Genomic DNA, 18,712 nt, shown 5'->3' on the forward strand with positions numbered 1-18,712 from the left:
ACCTGTACTTCCTAGGTTCACTTGTTTCTATTCCACCTGTACTTCCTAGGTTCACTTGTTTCTATTCCCACCTGTACTTCCTAGGAGCAGCACAAGATCTGAAGAGGAACAGGAAAGAAGAGAGTATAGCGTGTGGCACATCTCTAACTATGCTGTGGCTACTCACATCTTTAACAGTGTCTGCTCCATTTTTTTCCCCTATCAAAACTCAACTAAACTTTTCAACCAAGACTACTACATTTCTTTCCTCACTTTATAATGTGGATTTCAATACTGTCCCTGCCATGAACTTTTGTGGGTTTTTTTTTTTTACATTAATTTTTGAGTACATGTGTATGTGTGTGCAGGTCAGAGGACAATTTGTGGGAGTCAGTTCTCACCTTCCACGTGGGCTCTAGAGACTGAGCTGAAGCCATGAGGCTTAGAGGCAAGAACTACCACTGCCCCCGCTCACTGGACCCTGCAGTGAGCTTCTACATTGATTCAGCAGTTGGGTGATCTGTTCCTCCCCTTCTCTCTGCCAGTTTTCACCTTTGCTGACATCACTCTGCCATCCCAAGTCACTGACTGCCGCTTCTGTTTCATCTTTCTTTCCACTCTGTTCACCCTTGGCCAACTTTTCCTAAAGCTCCAGTCTTGGTATTCAACCATGACTCCAAGGCTCAAGAACTTTTAACCAGCTTTCCAGTGCTGACACTGGAAATACCTTCAGCCCTTATTTGCTCAAATGTCCAGCTTTCATATAGCTTCATCTTTCAGACTTTTACTAACTACCATAACTCCCACTTAAACACCTCTGTGGAATCTCAGGCTGGACTACCCTCAGTAACTTTATCATCCCCCTTACATGTACCACTCATTTCTTCTTCTCTGGCTTCTATTACTGGAACTAACATTTGGCTTTGAAAATTTAGAATTATCTCTGGCCTTTCCTTCTCCTTAATTCTTCTTATAGTTATTAAACCTAGAAAAGGGCTTCAGTTTTAGTTGCATAAATGTGGCAGTGTATGGGTATACACATACATGTGTGGGTACCTATGGAAGGCAGAAGAGGGATCCCACGAAACTAGAGTTACAGGCAATTGTGAACTGTCAGACATGGAAGCTGGGAACTCAACTCATGTCCTCTGCAAAAGTAGTACATGTTCTTAATCTCTGAGCATTCTCTTCAGCCCTAATTATTAAACTTCTCTTTTCCTTCCATATTTACCCTCTCCTCTGAATCTCCATAGCATAATCTCACATGCTCTCCTTTTTTTTCTATGTAGTTGCAAAAAGTCATCAAGCAAATCTTCCACAATATAATGTTCCTTATCACTACTCTATTCTAAAACATACAGAGCCCAATTTCTTCATAGCCTACCTAACAATGTCCCAGGATTCTGTCTGTGGTGTAACATGGCCTTCTACATCTCCATCGACCTTTCCTTCCATTACACCCTATATTCCTGTTAGTTCTCACCCTGCTCACTGACCAAGGAGAGCACATCCACTTTCCTCTTCTCATTTTCATGCACTTCTCACATGTGATTATATTCCTTTGTAAAGTCTCCCTAGGCTTTCAATTCCAAGTCAAATAGTACCTTCCCTGCTACAGAGCCTCTCACTTGCACATTGCAGTTCTTCATAAAATTCTGCTCTGAGCTACAAGAGTCCCTAAAACACAACACAGGGTGTACTGCTTGTACAGTGAGGGTAGCAGATTTTTACTTGGGCTAACATGCTACAGAAGTGCATGAATGAGAAGGGCAGTCCTGCCTCCGGTACTCATCCTGGGGCTTCAGGGAGAAGACATAAGCATTGTCCTTCCCTAAAAGACAGCCGATTGTCTCTGCTGTACACAAGATCATTCCTTCCTTCCTCCAATTTATTTGTTGCATGCCATTGGCATTATAAATGGAACAATGAATGCATTATACTTTTTAAAAGGCTATGTAAATTTATCATAAAAGTGTCACCAAGGTTTGGAGAGATAGCTCAGCAGTTAAAAGAGCACTGACTGCTCTTCTAGAGGTCCTGAGTTCAATTCCCAGCAATCACATGGTGGCTCACAACCATCTGCAATGGGAGCCGATGCCCTCATCTGGTGTGTCTGAAAACAGCTACAGTGTACTTACATATGCAAAAATAAATAAATAATTAAAAAAATTTTTAAAGTGTCACCAAAAAACTTAAAAAGTAGTTTAAGATGAAATGACAGCTGTCTCCCAAGATGGGATTTTTGTTTCTACTTGGGAAATTAATAATCCAGAAATGGTCAAGAGAAGGAAAATATATATATATGACTCTAATCTTTAGTCTACTGCTCAAGTCTTTAAATAAAAAATTTGATATATTCTTAGTAATAGGAAAGGTATACCTTAAACGCTGAGATTTCCCACACAGATAGAGCTAAAAATTATTACGTAAAATAAAGCAGAGAAAAACAAGCGTCCTATTATCTCACTCGTATGTATATACATACATTGCTCTCAGAGAAGCTGTGGGAGAACAATGGCTATCAAGAGGCTGAAGACAACAGGAAAGAAGAAAAGCTGGGTCAAAGTTATCCAACAGTACAAAGCTATAGGTAGGTAAGAATGCAATGTCCCAGTGTGTCACCACACACAGGGTGCTTTCCTTCTGTAGGTATCTATGTAAAATTATGTGAAAGGTTTCTTTTATGGATATCTTCTTTTGTAGATACATTTCAAAAATGAATTCTGAATGTTCCCTTTAGAAAGTTTTATTACATTTATTTCCAGTGAGTATATAGGTATCGGACAAGTTTTGAGAGTTAAGTTCTCCTCTCCATGTGGGCCAGGGATTGAACTCAGGTCACTATACCTGGCAGCACGCACTTCAACCTGCTAAGCCATCTCACCAACTCTTTATGTTTCCAACATGAAAAAAATGATAAAATATTTGAATTTGAGAGAATATGTTTAACTTGGCTAAAACAGTGGATAACATACATATGTACTGGAACATCCGATGTTTCCTCATAAATATATATAACATGTTTTATGTATCAATTTAAAATATAAATTTCAAAGTATTCAAACTTCTAATGAGGTTCCCTACTATATCCTAATCTAAGAAATATGCAATCTAAGGTATAAACTTTAAACTAATACCTACAATCATGTGCTGTCAATAATCTAAAACTTCTAACATTCCTTTGGCAATACCCTAAAAACTATGTAATGTGGTATAGCCTTAAATTTTTTACACCAAGAAAATACCTACTAAAAATAATAAAGCATCACTGCTCAGCTTTCTGACTAAGATTAAGTATAAAACTAATAAAGCAAACAAGGCAGCAAAGATCCCCGAACCTACCGACTGCACTCCACTGCCCCCTAGCGTTACTAATCCTAAGTGTCACCCTCTGTTTATTTTGGCTTTTTAAAACAACTAGAGATGAACAAGGGACATCACCAACAGTGTTGCCTTGAACTGAGCTCCAGTTCCCAGTCAAACCCAGACATAGGCATTTCACTGAACCTACATGTGCTGATGAGGAATGGGGACTACGAGAAACATTTATAGATGTTTCATCCCTTTCTAGATGTTCCAAACAGAAAGATTTCCACTGGCAAAACCTCCACTGTTCTCTCATCTCCTTTCAAGAGATGCATCTTTTCTCCTGCTGTTTCTTCATACTTACCAGGGCAGGTGCCCATGTAGAAGCCTGCCAGCAGTTCATCATCAACATAAGGTCTGTCTAATTCTGAGTTTCAGAATTAAGAAGCCCATCTGACCATAGATATGAACCCCATTCTCCAATATAACCACCATTTGCAATTAAAGTGCTATTTCTGGCTTCCATGTATTGTGCTTTTCCCTATAATACCTCTTGACTGGTTTACATCACAGTATGAAGCAAGTTAGTTTTATTATTCCTTTAAAATTCCCTATCATTTTTCTGACTTTAAGGTTATAATGAAATCACCATTAGTTCTATTTTGAAATCCACAGTCCTTAGCATGATGGCCCACATAGGCATTTTAGAGACAATCAATGTGAAACTGATTTGCACATGTATGCTGCATCTTAAGTAGAAAACACACCTACCCTATGTTGAAAAAAGGATGGATCAAGATATTTATCGAATCGATCTTCAAATTTTACATCTGATTTTTTCCATTTTACCTGAAAAAAGAAAATTCCCACTTAAAAATTAAGGTCAATAAATGATTAACAATCTGATGGCAAAACTCATATAAAAATCAGAAATACTGGCATACTTAAAATTAAATGGTAAGAAGATACTGACAAGACCAGAGATTTGGTTTTTAATTTTCCTATTTTATGTGCATGGATATGTGTCTCTACACCACACATGTGCAGTGCTAGCAGAGGCCTGAAGAAGATTCTGGATCCCCAGGAACTAGAGTTAAAATCTGGTGAGTTGCTATGCAGGTGCTGGGAATTGAACCTGGGTTCTATAGAAGAGCAGGCAGAGCTCTTAACCACTGAGCCATCTCTTTCCTCACTTGGGTCATTTCAGCTTTCAAGGAAAAATCACTACTGCTAACTGATATGCTGACTTGACATGTGTTAGGATTAATACCAGTTGTAAATACTCGTTAGTTACAAGTATTTAAACCAATTAAAATAAAAATACATACATTTTTATCTTTAAATTATGGTTTTAGGACAACTATTAAAATTCTTTATACAGTTATATAATAGTTATTTATATTGGGTACACATGGACAAAAGAAGACAGGCTATAAACAAGGGGATTCTTCTCAATGACCAGGAAAATAATTGGCAAAGAGAAAAGTCTCCCTATATAGGACTTCCTCTCTTTCTTCCACCATTTTTGTTTGTTTGTTTTTGTTCTTGTTTTTTCAAGACAGGGTTTCTCTGTATAGCCCTGGCTGTCCTGGAACCCACTCTGTAGACCAGGTTGGCCTCGAACTCAGAAATCGGCCTGCCTCTGCCTCCCAAGTGCTGGGATTAAAGGGATGCGCCACCACCGCCCGGCTCTTCCACCATTTTTAAGCATAAAGAATAAAATGACCTTTACAGTTGAGAATGGACTCCGACAAGCTCTTATTGTGCAGAAGTCTTGTCATCAAATAAAGCAAAGCATGGCCCCATAGACATCTACCCAATGACTCTCACACCACCTCTGTTTGCATCAGCAAATGAAGAAAAAAGCATGAATGTCCCCAACCTAAAAACACCATCAAGATACATGGCTGAGCTGCCACCTACCCAATGCCAATGGTAACTGTGTTGCAGCAATGGTCACTGGGCCAATGTGTGGCATCCCATACCACAGATCTGAGGTACTTCCTCTTCCTTTAGGAGATTTAATATAGACACTCTGAGGAATTTTGTTGCATCTAATTTTAAGATGTATTTTTATTTTCTAAAGCTTACTAACACAACTATTTCTTCCTTTAAACAATTATTTTAAAACTTACCTGCCGGGCATGGTGGTGCACGCCTTTAATCCCAGCACTTGGGAGGCAGAGGCAGGCGATTTCTGAGTTCAAGGCCAGCCTGGTGTACAGAGTGAGTTCCAGGACAGCCAGGGCTACACAGAGAAACCCTGTCTTGAAAAACCAAAAAAAAAAAACAAAAAACAAACAAAAAAAACCTTACCGAATATGACATCTGTATTTTAGTATTTGGAACCAGTTTGACCTTCCCTTCACTAGTTAAATTAACATCAACAATTCGATTTCCATTAAAGCCTATTTCAAGTTTTTTGTAGGTCCAAAGATAGTAATCTTCCCCATTTTCATCTGCTTCACCAACAATACCTATAAAAGAAAGGATACTTTATACAAGGTAATACCACCTAGTATTCAAAACACCCAGGGGCTAAAATTTCATTAAATGTCTTTTACATAGAAAGACAATTCCACCATTATTTTCATGAGTAGCACAAGGCAAATATGTAGGCTGGCCTCCTTCGCACACACGTGCAGTGGTCGCACTAGCACACAGATGAAGAGATGTTTACCATAAATGGTCACGATTTGACACTCAGAACTCACACTCCGGCCTCACTAGCATCTCTGCTGATGCATGCAGCAGAATCTCACTGTGTAGTGCTGGCTGGCCTAGGACTTGCTATGTAGACTAGGACGGCCTTGAATTCACAGAAATCCTCTTTGCCTTTTTCTCCCAAGAGATTAACTTTCTTGTAAATCTCCTTAGCATATCTAATGTGCTCAGTCAGTTTTGCTGCAGATGAACATAATGATCAGCTAATCATTTTAAGATTAAAAGATAATTACTTATACATAGAGCATATATCTAGAGACAAGAAAAATATTTGTGATCAAACATGTTGCCTATGGTTACTGCCTATTCCTTGCATTTAAAATAATTTAATTATTTAAGTTATTTCTGGCTATGCCTACATTTGTATTAATCATATTATATCTCTTCCTCAATAGAATGTACTATACGAGCAGAAGCTAGACAAAAATATTTCTTCAATATTGAATGTTTTGATAAATAACAAAGGAACTGATAAGTAAAACATTCAAGAAATTATCATATCGCTAAAAACATACTACTATAGTTATCACATAAAGAGGTAAATTTCAAAAATCCTATTCAGCCCTTCTAACTACATTTAAGAGAAAATAATTGGTGAAGAAGTTGGGGAAGAAGAAAATAACAGATTATTTCAAATGCCTTTGAATTCCTTGAGTCTGAAAAGTTACACTGTATTAAACCTTTTATTTTGAGAGTTTCCTATAAGGTCTGGCAGTATCAAAAATGCCTCCAGTAGGAGAAACACATAAAATTAGCATGAAAGACTATTCTGGGGCAAACACTAGAAACATACTTCCATCATGATCTGGAACAGTTACCTTAACACACCGCTTACTTGAAATCCTCCTCTGTAACAGAGGGTACTTACCCCATATTGGTAAATCATCTATGTACATCTGATACCAATAGTGATTCTTGATAGCATACACAAATGCATCTCTCTTCTCTTTATCTAAGTCAATTTCACAGTAAGTACCTGGCATCACATCATCTGCAAAGTAAAATTTACAAGTTAAACCCATTGACTTGCAAAATATTACAGGAAATACAGCACAAAAAGAAAAGTCAGCATTTGCTCCAGTTAATTCTACCCCAACAGTTCAACCTGGTGATAGGCATATGGGCGCTCAGTATGCTCTCCCTCCCAGCATTTTCATATTTTCCATTACTTTATAATAAAAGATTTGATCATCTTTATTTTCAAAGATTGCCTTATGTGAGAAACTCATAGAAAATAATCCAAGAACAATAGCAAAGTCATTTTAAAACAAACTGATATAAAAACCAACAACACCGCCAGGCAGTGGTGGCGCACACCTTTAATCCCAGCACTTGGGAGGCAGAGGCAGGCGGATTTCTGAGTTCAAGGCCAGCCTAGTCTACAGAGTGAGTCCCAGGACATCCAGGGCTACACAGAGAAACCCTGTCTCAAAACCAAAACCAAAACAAAACAAAACAAAAAACCAACAACACAGAAGCTTATGGCACATAAGGAGGTGTTCATTTGCTGTATGGGAAAGCTTAAGGACAGGAGCTCAGGCAGAAATAACAGTGTGGCTTAAAGTCACTCGGATAGCCATGCATTCCAACAGCATGGGAAACCAAAGGCATCAGTGGCCACAGAGGCTCATCATAATCATTAAGATCACAGGGTAGCTTCTATCTAGGAGGCATCTTTGCTTATAAATCACTCAAAAATAACCTAAAGGTGAGTCATTTCCATTCTTGATTGCTTGCAAAAAACCAGTGTTCTCATAGTTGTGTTCAGATGGTCTCTTATTTCTAATGTTTCAAACTCTGTCCACATTCTATATAACTGAAAAACTAGCTGAAAAAAATCTCTCATTGGTTGAAAATGACAACAGAATCTACCTCCCTCAAGTGAAACACAAACCTACAATTCTGAAGAAGATGCAACTAAGATTTTAGCAATGCAAAACTCCTGAGGAGGAGGATAAAAGCAAAGTCGTATACTAGCAAACATCCCGTACTTCTCACAGAGATCACCATGAACCTAACTGCCAGACCATGCCCAATAACAACCCAGAGAATGACCTCGAGCAGAGCACACACCGTGTTCTCTGAGAATGTACCACACCACCTTAGTTATACTTTCTCTTCTGAAGGAATTACTAATATGGAAAAGCACACTCTTACCTCAATTCCACAGCGCTCAGCAAAGTTAACATGAAATCACCATATATGTACATAGAGGCACAGTAAGTCCTGAGTTCTGGTTTGAGTTCCACTACTGACTAGCTAGCTACCTGAACAAAAGCAAAACCCTCACAGTTCCTCAACTGTGAAACTGGAGACTGTGCTGGCTCCTTCCCAGGGCTGTCTTAAGGCTGGAATGTAATGTATTCGCACTCTTAAGTACTTCTGCCCTTACACTCTGGAGAATCTCATGAATGTGTTACTTCCCTGCCACAATCCACCCCACCCCACCCTGAAAATGTATAATTACACAAAATTAAGTACACAATTTCAGAGTGTCCAAGGATGGACCCCTGAAGCCAGAGGTCTGGTTAAACACTCTCCACTCACAGCCTAGTGCAGTCTGGAAGGCAATTACATACTCTGGGACTGTCAAACAGATTTTAAAAGCATGGACTGGAAATACTGGTCTATGCACAGTTAATTCCAAGAACTACAAAGGTACATATTAACTAAGCAACCTGACTGGCAAAGTAGCATAGGGGGAACGACCCTAGAATCCTAACTACTTAGAAGTTAATTCAGAAGGACTGCAAGCTCAGAGTCACCCAGGGCTACAGAGGAACCCAAAGCTAGGCCATGTAACTTACCAAGACTGGATCCAAAACAAAAAGTGAAACAAAAACAAAAACAAAAACAAAAAATGGGGTAGGGAGTGGAAATGTAGCTCAGTGGGCAAACATTTGCTTAACATCCATGCTTTCCTCAGCTCAACCCCTAATACTAAAAATGAAAGGGAAGGAGGAAGGGAAAAGAAAACTACCCTAAAATGGTTATAGCTTTAAAATAAATAAATAAATATATATATATATATTTAAAACCTTAAATTTAGTAATTCTACCTCATAGAACTTATGCTCGTAAAAGATTTACAGATACATTTCAATACCTTACGTAAGAACTGCTAAATGTGTTGTTATTTCTAAAAAGAAAGGAGAAAGGGAGGAAGCAGATCAGCTGGTCACTGGTGTGGGGAAATCACATATCCTACTTACAGAGGACTGCTACAGTTGAAGAGTAACAATGTAAGAATAAACTCACAAAAAGTTATAAGGAAAAAAAGTATAGAAATAATTGCATATAATTTTAGTTAGAAATACTCAAATTACTAGCATATATTAAGCACTACATAAGGGTTGAGCTTTTTTTCCCTTGGTTTTTCGAGACAGGGTTTCTCAGTGTAGCCCTGGCTGTCCTGGAACTCACTCTGTAGACCAGGCTGGCCTCGAACTCAGAAATCCACCTGCCTCTTCCTCCCAAGTGCTGGGATTAAAGGCGTGCACCACCACTACCTGGCTAGGGTTGAGCTTTTAAAAAGTTAACATAGGTAACATGAATTCATTTTTTACTTTCTTGTGACAGAATCTCACCATGCACCTCAAGTTGACTGGGAACTCTTAATCCTTCCATTTAAGCCTCACGAGTGTTAGAATTACAGGATTGTACAAACATGCTCAGTTTAACTTGATATATCTTTAAGCAATTTCGATAAACAGATATTTCAATTTTATATTCCTCTCTAGATCCTAAATTATGTATTGAAACTGTATTACTGTAAAAATCAGAAGAAAATTAAACCATACATACACCTTTTCTTTTGGGGGATGATGTTAATCTTAAGAATGATAATTTTAGTGATACAAAAAGGACAAGATTTACAAGCTATTATCAAATCTACAGTTAGCATAAGGTACTAAAAAAAAAAAACCAAGGAACTGACAAGTTTTAGATTCTAATTGTTTGGTCTGATTAAAGCACTAATTGAAACCAATGGGAAGAAAAATCTAGGAGCAAGCTCCCATATCTGCAGTTATCAAGGCAAATTTAAACATAGTTTGTTTTCTGCTCCCTAAAACCCCTCAAATGTCAGTAGAAAAGGATTAGTCCATCAAACAAAAAACTGTGGCTAGGGCAAAACACCATGACCAAGGCAACAAGAATGAAGGCTTGCAGTTCCAGTGCCAGAGGGAGAAGAGTCCACCATAGCAAGCAGGCATGGTGGCTGGAGCAGAAGCTGAGAGCTCACATCCTGAACCACAAGAAGGGTAGGGTGGGGTGAGCAAACTGAAATGACTTTGAAATCTCAAAGCCCACCCCAGTGACATACTTCCTCCAGCAAGGCTGCGCCTCCTAACCCACCCAACCACCATCACCAACTGATGACCAAGTACTCAAACATGTGACCTGCTGGGACACTATCATTCAAACCATCACAAATGAAAAGAGCCAAACAGACTTTTGGAAAAGGAAAAACTGAGAATGTGACCAGTGACATATAACACAGGGGACAAGAGAGCAAAAAAGCTGCCTGGGGACAATGAGACTGACGTCATAGCCTGTCTAAGATACATACCACAGACCTTGAGATGTAAAGGACAGAGAGGGGTTGAACATATAGAGTAATTACATGCAAATATTTACATGCAGTGGACATGACAGCTCCATCTCTGATCCCGGGACTTAGAATGGACAGAAGGACCACAAATTTGAGGTAAATCTGAGGTCTCAGAAAAAAATCAAGCGTTGGGGATGGAACTCAGTTTGGTTCTTAGGATGAAGATGATGAGGACGACAATGATGACAAGATAATAAAAACAACCCCAGAGAAGAGGAAGAAGAAACTAAAAAGGACATGAGGTTAGATGTTCCTGTTCTCTCCCCTACCTACCCTTAGGTTCTTAACCCTAAGCTGGATGAATACCCTCAACTTGTCTCCTACTGCAGGAGACCAGAGGCACTTTCCTCTGGAGGAAATTTCTGGAGGCTCCAGAAGTAGTAACACTGGAAACAGTAGGAGCCAGGGACTGTCAACAGAGTGGGGATTGCCTTCAATAAAAGTCTTCCAGCTGAAGGAGAGGGTCTGCTACTCCAAGTTCTTTTCCCATCCTTTGGCAGTCAGAGCTACTCTACTCAGGCAGATATCAGACTGGAAATGTTGCCTTTGGGACTGAGAGCAGCCAAGATGGAGAATCACTTAACTTTAAGTACATAAGGATCTAAACAGCATTAGCATTTCTCCATATCTGTAGAACTCTAAATTTACCAATTCACTGAGGGTGAGAAGGAATACAAAATGCCATCTATATATTAGGTTAGGATATTCAACGAAGAAATAATTTAAAAATATATACATAATAAGTGAAAAGGAATAATCCCTAGAAATCATTATTTTTCAACTATTAATGCCCTCTATTATACCATAGGGTTCTCAAATAACAGGGCAAGATGCTGGGCAGTGACTTCCCCTGGTTAAGAATACTATCCCAGCACTCAAAAGACTGAGGCAGAGAATTTTAAGTTCTAAGCTGACCTCAGCAAAGGCCAGCAAGGGGCATACAGTAAGTTCTAGGCTTAAGCTAGCTAGCCTGGCCAGCATGGTAATAACTCCTACACACAGTCAACAACAAAATATTAGAATTAGTCTCAGATCATCCAATAATCAAAAGGAACCACCTGTCCTCAAAATAAGTACACTGTACAATTTATTAAGGGCAGTCATTCTCAGTCTTAGCAGCTATGGTATATAGAATGTACTAACCTAATGAAACCGGCAGAAAGAGTACAGTAGTTTGGGAATACACTAATTTAACATTTCAGAAGTGCTAATACATAAATAAGTAGGATTACAGATCCACACTATATATATTAGTAGGCACAACTATTCATATTCATTTATGTTTATAAACTATATACCAAGTACTTTTAAAAGTACATTATCTCATTTAAACCTAACAATGATTCTATCAGGTATATTATTCCCCATGCGCCCCAAACAAAAGCTACAAAAGATTGAATATTCTTTCTATCACCACACAGAAGGCAGTAGCTATACAACGTCTCATTCTAAAACATAAGTTTTTCTACTTGATAACAGCAATATTCTAAGAGATCATATCCATAATTAGAAAGTAATAAAATCAGGCCTGGTTCAAAGATGCCTAATATATATCTGTCCTTGTATATTTAATGTATTTTCTCTAAATGGTCTCAATTAGCATTTTTGTCTAGCACCAGCATATAACAAAAAGAAAAGGCTGTGTAGAAAATCTGAAGTGAGAGGCATCCGACACAGCCCAGACCTAAAATAGTCTTCAGACCAAGAATATGATTAGTTCCTTAAAATAATCTCTCTAGTGACCTTCACACAATAAAATGGTACCAAATCCCATTAGCCTGATAGAATCTGCTAAGTTTAAATAAATTAATTAATAATGTTTCTGTATGTATGCAAGTATGTGTGTGCATAAGCACATGTGTGTTTTAAAATTTGTACTGCATATGAACACACCTTCAGAAGAATCAAAAAGCCAACGGCTTGAGATGAAAGACTGAAAACAAATATTAGTTGGATACAATGCTATATGTCCATAATCCCAGCACACAGGAAATAAAGAGAATGAGAAACTCAAGGACAGCCTCAGATACACTGCAGATCTGAGCCCAGCTTGAGCTTCACAAGTCTCTACTTTAAAACACCTCAAAATAATAGACAGACAGACAGACAGAGCGATAGATCAAATGATCAGTGTTTCGCATTGAGACAATGTTCTGCTTTCTATATCATTATTAGTATGTATGAAATACCATGAACAAATTGCTCCACATCTGGGCCTCCAAAGGTACATTCTACCCAAAAGTTTATTAAAAAATAACAATGAGTAACAATCAGGAACAATTTTCAAAGCATGATCATCTTTATCTATGAACCAAAGAAGCAAAAACCTACTGCAGCAGTAAACGAAGCCCCCCTCCCTCCTTCACTCCCTCACTTCCCCTCCTCCCCCCTTACTCCTCTTTATTAAATGAGACATGTCTACCAAATATAGACAAGGACAAGCTAAGTGGATAAATTCAGTACTGAGGTTCCCAAAGATCGCACAATCCCATTTAGTTCCTTCATATTTATAATTAAAACATAAGCCTCAGGGTATGTTTCTAACACTCATAAAATTATAGGCCACACCACTGTGGTTTAAATTTACAACTCAATTTTATAATTAAGTCCCAAGGGACATTATGGGGAAGGTATAAATATATGCATCCATTTTCAAAACAGTAACAAAAAGAAATCTGATAAATAAGAACACAATTTAACAAATCAAAGTAATATCATCCTTGTATCTCATGCTGTAGCCTCCTCCCAATGCACCAAAAATATCAGAAGGCAGTTACTATCTATATTACATAACCATAGATATAATGAAGTCAAAACTGGAGCAAATGATTTTACTAAAGTTGATGAAGTAAAAGAAATAAGGCTAAAAGCAAAGTTCCTGAGTAAAAAGCCCATGTTCTAATAAAAAAAAAAAAAATTAAAACTTCCAGATCAAAGACTCAGCAAACGTTTAACTTCCCAGAGATGCTTCAGCCTGTGCAGAGAGTGCTCTGACCTCACGGAGGAAAGTCCTGAGCACGCACACACAGTTTAGCTTCCCAGAGATGCTTCAGCCTGTGCAGGGAGTGCTCTGACCACACAGTGTACTGAGCGCACACACATTCTCATAGGTAGCGCCAACAGAGAGAGACTCCCCCATTAAACCTAAGGGTTTGACTTAAATTTTAAATGTTCTACAGATGTTAAGGATGAATTAGTATAGCAATACCAAATACATTCTCAGTATATTGTACAAGTTAGATTTGAGGTTTTACACAAATTTTCCAGAAACCACATATCCCTTTAAAATCCCATACCTCCAAAACTCTATGAAGATCTATGGAGGCTTCCCTTAGTCAGTTTACTTGAGAAATACTTTTTAGAGGGAAGGAACAGGGTTTTCCCCAGAGGGGAAACCAGGAAAGGAGATAACATTTGAAATGTAAATAAAGAAAATATCTAATTTTAAAAAGGACTTTTTAGAAAGAACTATGTTAGGGAAGCATTCTATTAACAATTTACTTTGCTAAGCATCCTAGAATGAACATGACAATACCATACAGGAAAATTCCCTGGCTCCAATGTCAGCAAGGGCTACTAATGCTAACTTACCTTTAAATTTAATATCCAGGCCACTAAATTCTAATTCAACTCCTTGAAGTGCTTCTCCCAAAGTTTCATGGTAATGACTGATACTTTTTTTTGACCCCACGCAGAATGGAAGTGAAAAGTATTTATATGTTTCTTGGCGATTGTGGTAGGGCCCAACAGTATTCATCCATAAAACAACTTCTTCTTTATCTTGATACTGTAATAAGAAAAACAAACAAGACATGTACTTTTAAAATATCTATTTCAATTAAGTAAACTGTCTACATTTAAGATGCAAAAAAAGGCAAAACAGTACAAATTTAATCTGACTACCAATGCCCAATCAAAACCAAGGGTCATGACTCTCAAACTGTCATGCTGATTGTGGTCTCAGAATCTACTTTCCTCAAAATTTGTTTTACAAAAGACAATGTTTTTTTAAAAAGTCAAGAGCGTGTGAAAGTAGTTTTATAACTATTAAATAAAGGTAAGCCCCAAACCAACATACTTTGACAGGGAAACCGGCACAAGGAAGGAGAAAGAAAATCAACAACTTGTGTGTGTTAATGATTACTCCTTCCCCCAGCAGACAAAGCAGCCTTCTTCACAGCTACCGCACTAGACAAATAACTAGCAAATGAAAAGCAACACTGCAACCAACACAAGAACACTCAAAGCTACATTCCACCCTCCACGAAAGACTCACCCTGCATCTCTATTTCTTTGAGTTATACCTCTAACCATCAGTGACTGTTATATATAGCCATATATAGGTCTGAGACATCCAACTTCATATTTTTTTAAACCCAGCAGTAGAACCTACCAAGGATTTTTAATTTCTATAAATTTAAAATTCATAGTAATATTAGCCAGACACCATCAGATATATTTTTAAATTATGTGTATGTGTTTGTGTGTATCTGCCCTGGAGGCCAGGGGTATCAGATCTACCCAGAGCTGAAAGTACAGGAGTTGGTGAGGTATATGTTGCTAGGAACCAAACTCTGCTCCTCTACAAGAGGTGCTTGGGTTCATTCTCTCCTTCTCTTTCCCTTTCTTTCTTTTTCTTTCTTTCTTTCTCTTTTAATAAAGATTTACTTATTTTATTTATATGAGTACATTGTAGCTGTCTTCAGACACACAAGAAGAGGGCATCAGATCTCATTACAGATGGTTGTGAGCCACCATGTGGTTGCTAGGAATTGAACTCAGGGACCTGTGAAAGAGCAGTCAGTACTCTTAACCACTGAGCCATCTCTCCAGCCCCGGGTACTTTTAATTCAACTAATAGTACAAAAACTGACCCAACAGATAATATTTATGAAGTGCCTAGCACGTACCAACAACTATGTTGATCACTTAGGAGTCTGCTTTCAATAGAACGTGCCCCCCACCCTACAGATCTCTTAAAGGGAATCTTAACTGGAAGCTATGCAACTAGCAGCTATATAATTTCTATCTCCACTTCTCCCATTGAAAACTGATCGATAAACACTTTCATCAAAAATCTAACGTGTTCACAACCAAATTAACCTTATTCAAATCTACTTTTTTCTCTCTCTCTCAGGATGATACAGGAGGAGCTGAGAGCTCTACATCTTCATCTGAAGACTGCTGGTGGAAGACTGACTTCCAAGCATCTAGAGTGAGGGTCTTAAGCCCACACCTACAGTGACAGACCTACTCCAACAATGTCACCCTCCTAACAGGGCCACTCCCTTCACCAAGCATATACAAACCATCACATTCCATTCCCTGGCTCCCATAGACTTGTTCAAACATATGAGTCTATGGGGGCCACACCTAAATATAGCATAATGCAAAATACATTTAGTCCAACTTCCAGGGTCCCCATAGTCTCAATAATGTTACCAATGTTAAAAGTCCAAAGTTCTAGTCTCTTCTGGGGTTCTTTCAATCACTTAACTGTAATCCCCAAAGACAGGAAACCAGCTGGGCAAACTTCAAACTCTGCATCTACATGTCTGATGTCAAAGCACTCTTCAGATCTCCAACTCCCTTTTCATCTTTGTTGACTGCAACAAACTTCTTTCTCCTGGGCTGGTTCCACTCAGTGAGCAGCTTTCCTAAGCAGATAGCCCACAGCTCTGGCATCTTTAACATCTTGGTGTCTCCTAGGCAATTTCAATGTTACAGCTTCTTGTTTCAATGTCTAGGATCCACATACAATCTTCTGTGCTCCTCATAAGGGCTGGCATTACTTCTCCAGCTCTGTCCTCTGTAGTACTCTAAACTCAGGTTGATCCACTCCACTGCCGCTGCTGCTCTTGGTGATCATCCCATGCGCAGTATTGGCATCTTCCAATGCAACTAGGCTTCACCAATAGCCTCTCATAAGCTCTCTTCATGGTGCCAAGCCTCAAATCCTTTGCTCAGTCCTGGGCCTTCAACTGCAACTGAGGCTGCATCTTCACCAATGATCTTCCATGACCCCTCATAGTGCCAAGCCTCAGCTGCTCTTCATGACCCCTACATGTCTTCAAAACCAGTACCACCTGGGTGACTCTTACACATTACCAAGTACAGTTGCGGCATGAGGTACAACCTTGGCTATCTCTAGAACACAGCCTCTTTGTGCTCTCAGGAAACACTTCCCAGACGATTTCACCTCAGTGATGCTGGTCTCTTCTTAATCACTGCTAATTTCTTAGCTCCAGCTGACCAGCATCAATTATCCCAGTAGTTTTTTTTCCTCCTCTTGACTATAAAGCCAGAGCCAAATGACCAAAGCTGCTGAGTTCTGCTGCTTGTTCTATTACATTATCACTAGATTTCTGTTTTCCAACTCCTTCATTGCCTAAGCTTGGCTGTCCTAGATCTTGCTCCAAATCTACTGTTTCAACTATTTTCCTAATGATACTAGGAGACTCAAACCCAAGGCTCTTCTCTGTCTTCCAGAGAACCCCAAACCACTAGCTTATCTATTCTTACTCCAAAAATCCGCTTCTTTCTTTGGCCTCATATCAACAACCGCCACCTCCCTAAAACATACTGCCTCATTGTTCTGAAAAGACATCATTCAGATAATCAAGGAAATAAAAACTATCTTACTGTTCAGACACACATGCAGCATACAGCAAGCCCTAAGTTAGATAGTAAGGATATACGGACAATAAAAAAATATCCTTCTTGCCTGGCACAGTGGCACATGGATGGTGATTTATTAATCCCAGCATTTGGGAGGCAGAGAAAGGTACTTCGGACTTCCAGGCCAGCCTGGTCTATGCAGTGTGTTCCAGACATAGCTACATGGTCAGACTCTGTCTCAAAAATAAATAATTTTTTAATATTTAATAAAGAATAAGCCTTTCTCCTTCAAGTTCACAACCCACATAGAACCAGACATGTAAATGATTAACAACGGGGAAAAGGCTGTGATTACAGTAACAAAGAGCTATTGTAGCAACAATAAAGGAATAATTAATTCTGCTCTATCAGAGAAAGGTCAGGGTGAATAGTAATACATAAAACTGTAAGCTGCTTCAAGTAAGTTCAGAAAAACAACTACAGATAATCTCCATACATGATGTAAATAATTAAGGGTCTGAGTACTAATGTCTCCATACACCTCAATCCCTAACTATTCCTTTCTCTTGGGGGTATGACTGACAAACCTGTGTGATAGGTCTTCCATCCAATGCACAATCACAGAGCATTAATCAAAGTACTCCTTTCTAATTCCACTACCTCAGAAGTCTCCAAACTGAGATCTCCAACAACCACTTCTCTCTGATCAGAGTTCCAAGAATGAAAACCTAGTCACCAAGCCAAAATGTTACAATGTACAAAGTATTTAATACCACTGGTAAACACGGGAAGAAATAGTGACATGTCAAGATCATTGGCAACTTAGACAAAATATGTGCTGACTATAACAGTATTCACTGAGAAATAAAAGAAAGGAGAGATTGGAACATTGTATAGAAGTGCCCCTTAATGAGAACTTGGCCATGAATCCTGCTGAAAAGTTACATGTAACTCTAGAAAATACCTTTGAGATAAACCTCAATATACATAATTCTTTAGAAATAAAAAATCTGAACAGAACTACTTAAAAGTAAGACATGTATTTATTTTATGCACACCCAAACAGTTTAAGGGTAACAACGTATATTAAACCCACATTCTGAAATGACCTTAGTCAAGTTTGAACATGTGTGAAACCTTAACAGGCTGGCAGAGACAAAAATGTACACATTCTGTAGTTTAAGATTCTCTCCAGGAAGAGAAGAGTAGCCGTCAGAAACACAAAGTTGCAGGTGGACATTAAAAAAAACTGTAACAGCAATGTGCCCGATTCTGCAGTCTAAGACTCTGGAACAGGGCTCAAGTCCTAATGAGAAATACTCAGAACTGCAGAAGACTGGGGCCCAAACAATGCTTCACTTCTTTAACAGGCCCCTTATTTGCAGTCAAATAAAATGAGCTTAAAAGGTTTACTACTTCATCCAGACTTTATTCACCCCTGAAAGTAAGGGCTCCCAAGCCTAGGTCAAGATCA

At 38.6% G+C, this 18,712-nt stretch overlaps 1 protein-coding gene across 1 annotated transcript in view; it reads right to left on the reverse strand.

The window, feature by feature from the left end:
* Tm9sf3 (transmembrane 9 superfamily member 3) overlaps positions 1-18,712 on the reverse strand; it is a 54,323-nt gene that overhangs the window by 28,732 nt on the left and 6,879 nt on the right. Inside the window, exons 2-5 of the mRNA XM_031390301.1 lie at positions 14,212-14,407; positions 6,878-7,000; positions 5,602-5,762; positions 4,057-4,134 (exon numbers count right to left, since the gene is read on the reverse strand). Of these exons, the coding sequence (XP_031246161.1) occupies positions 4,057-4,134; positions 5,602-5,762; positions 6,878-7,000; positions 14,212-14,407 (558 nt within the window). The remainder of the gene's footprint in view (positions 1-4,056; positions 4,135-5,601; positions 5,763-6,877; positions 7,001-14,211; positions 14,408-18,712) is intronic.

The sequence above is a fragment of the Mastomys coucha genome, unplaced genomic scaffold, assembly GCF_008632895.1.
Source record: "Mastomys coucha isolate ucsf_1 unplaced genomic scaffold, UCSF_Mcou_1 pScaffold21, whole genome shotgun sequence".
NCBI lineage: Eukaryota > Metazoa > Chordata > Mammalia > Rodentia > Muridae > Mastomys > Mastomys coucha.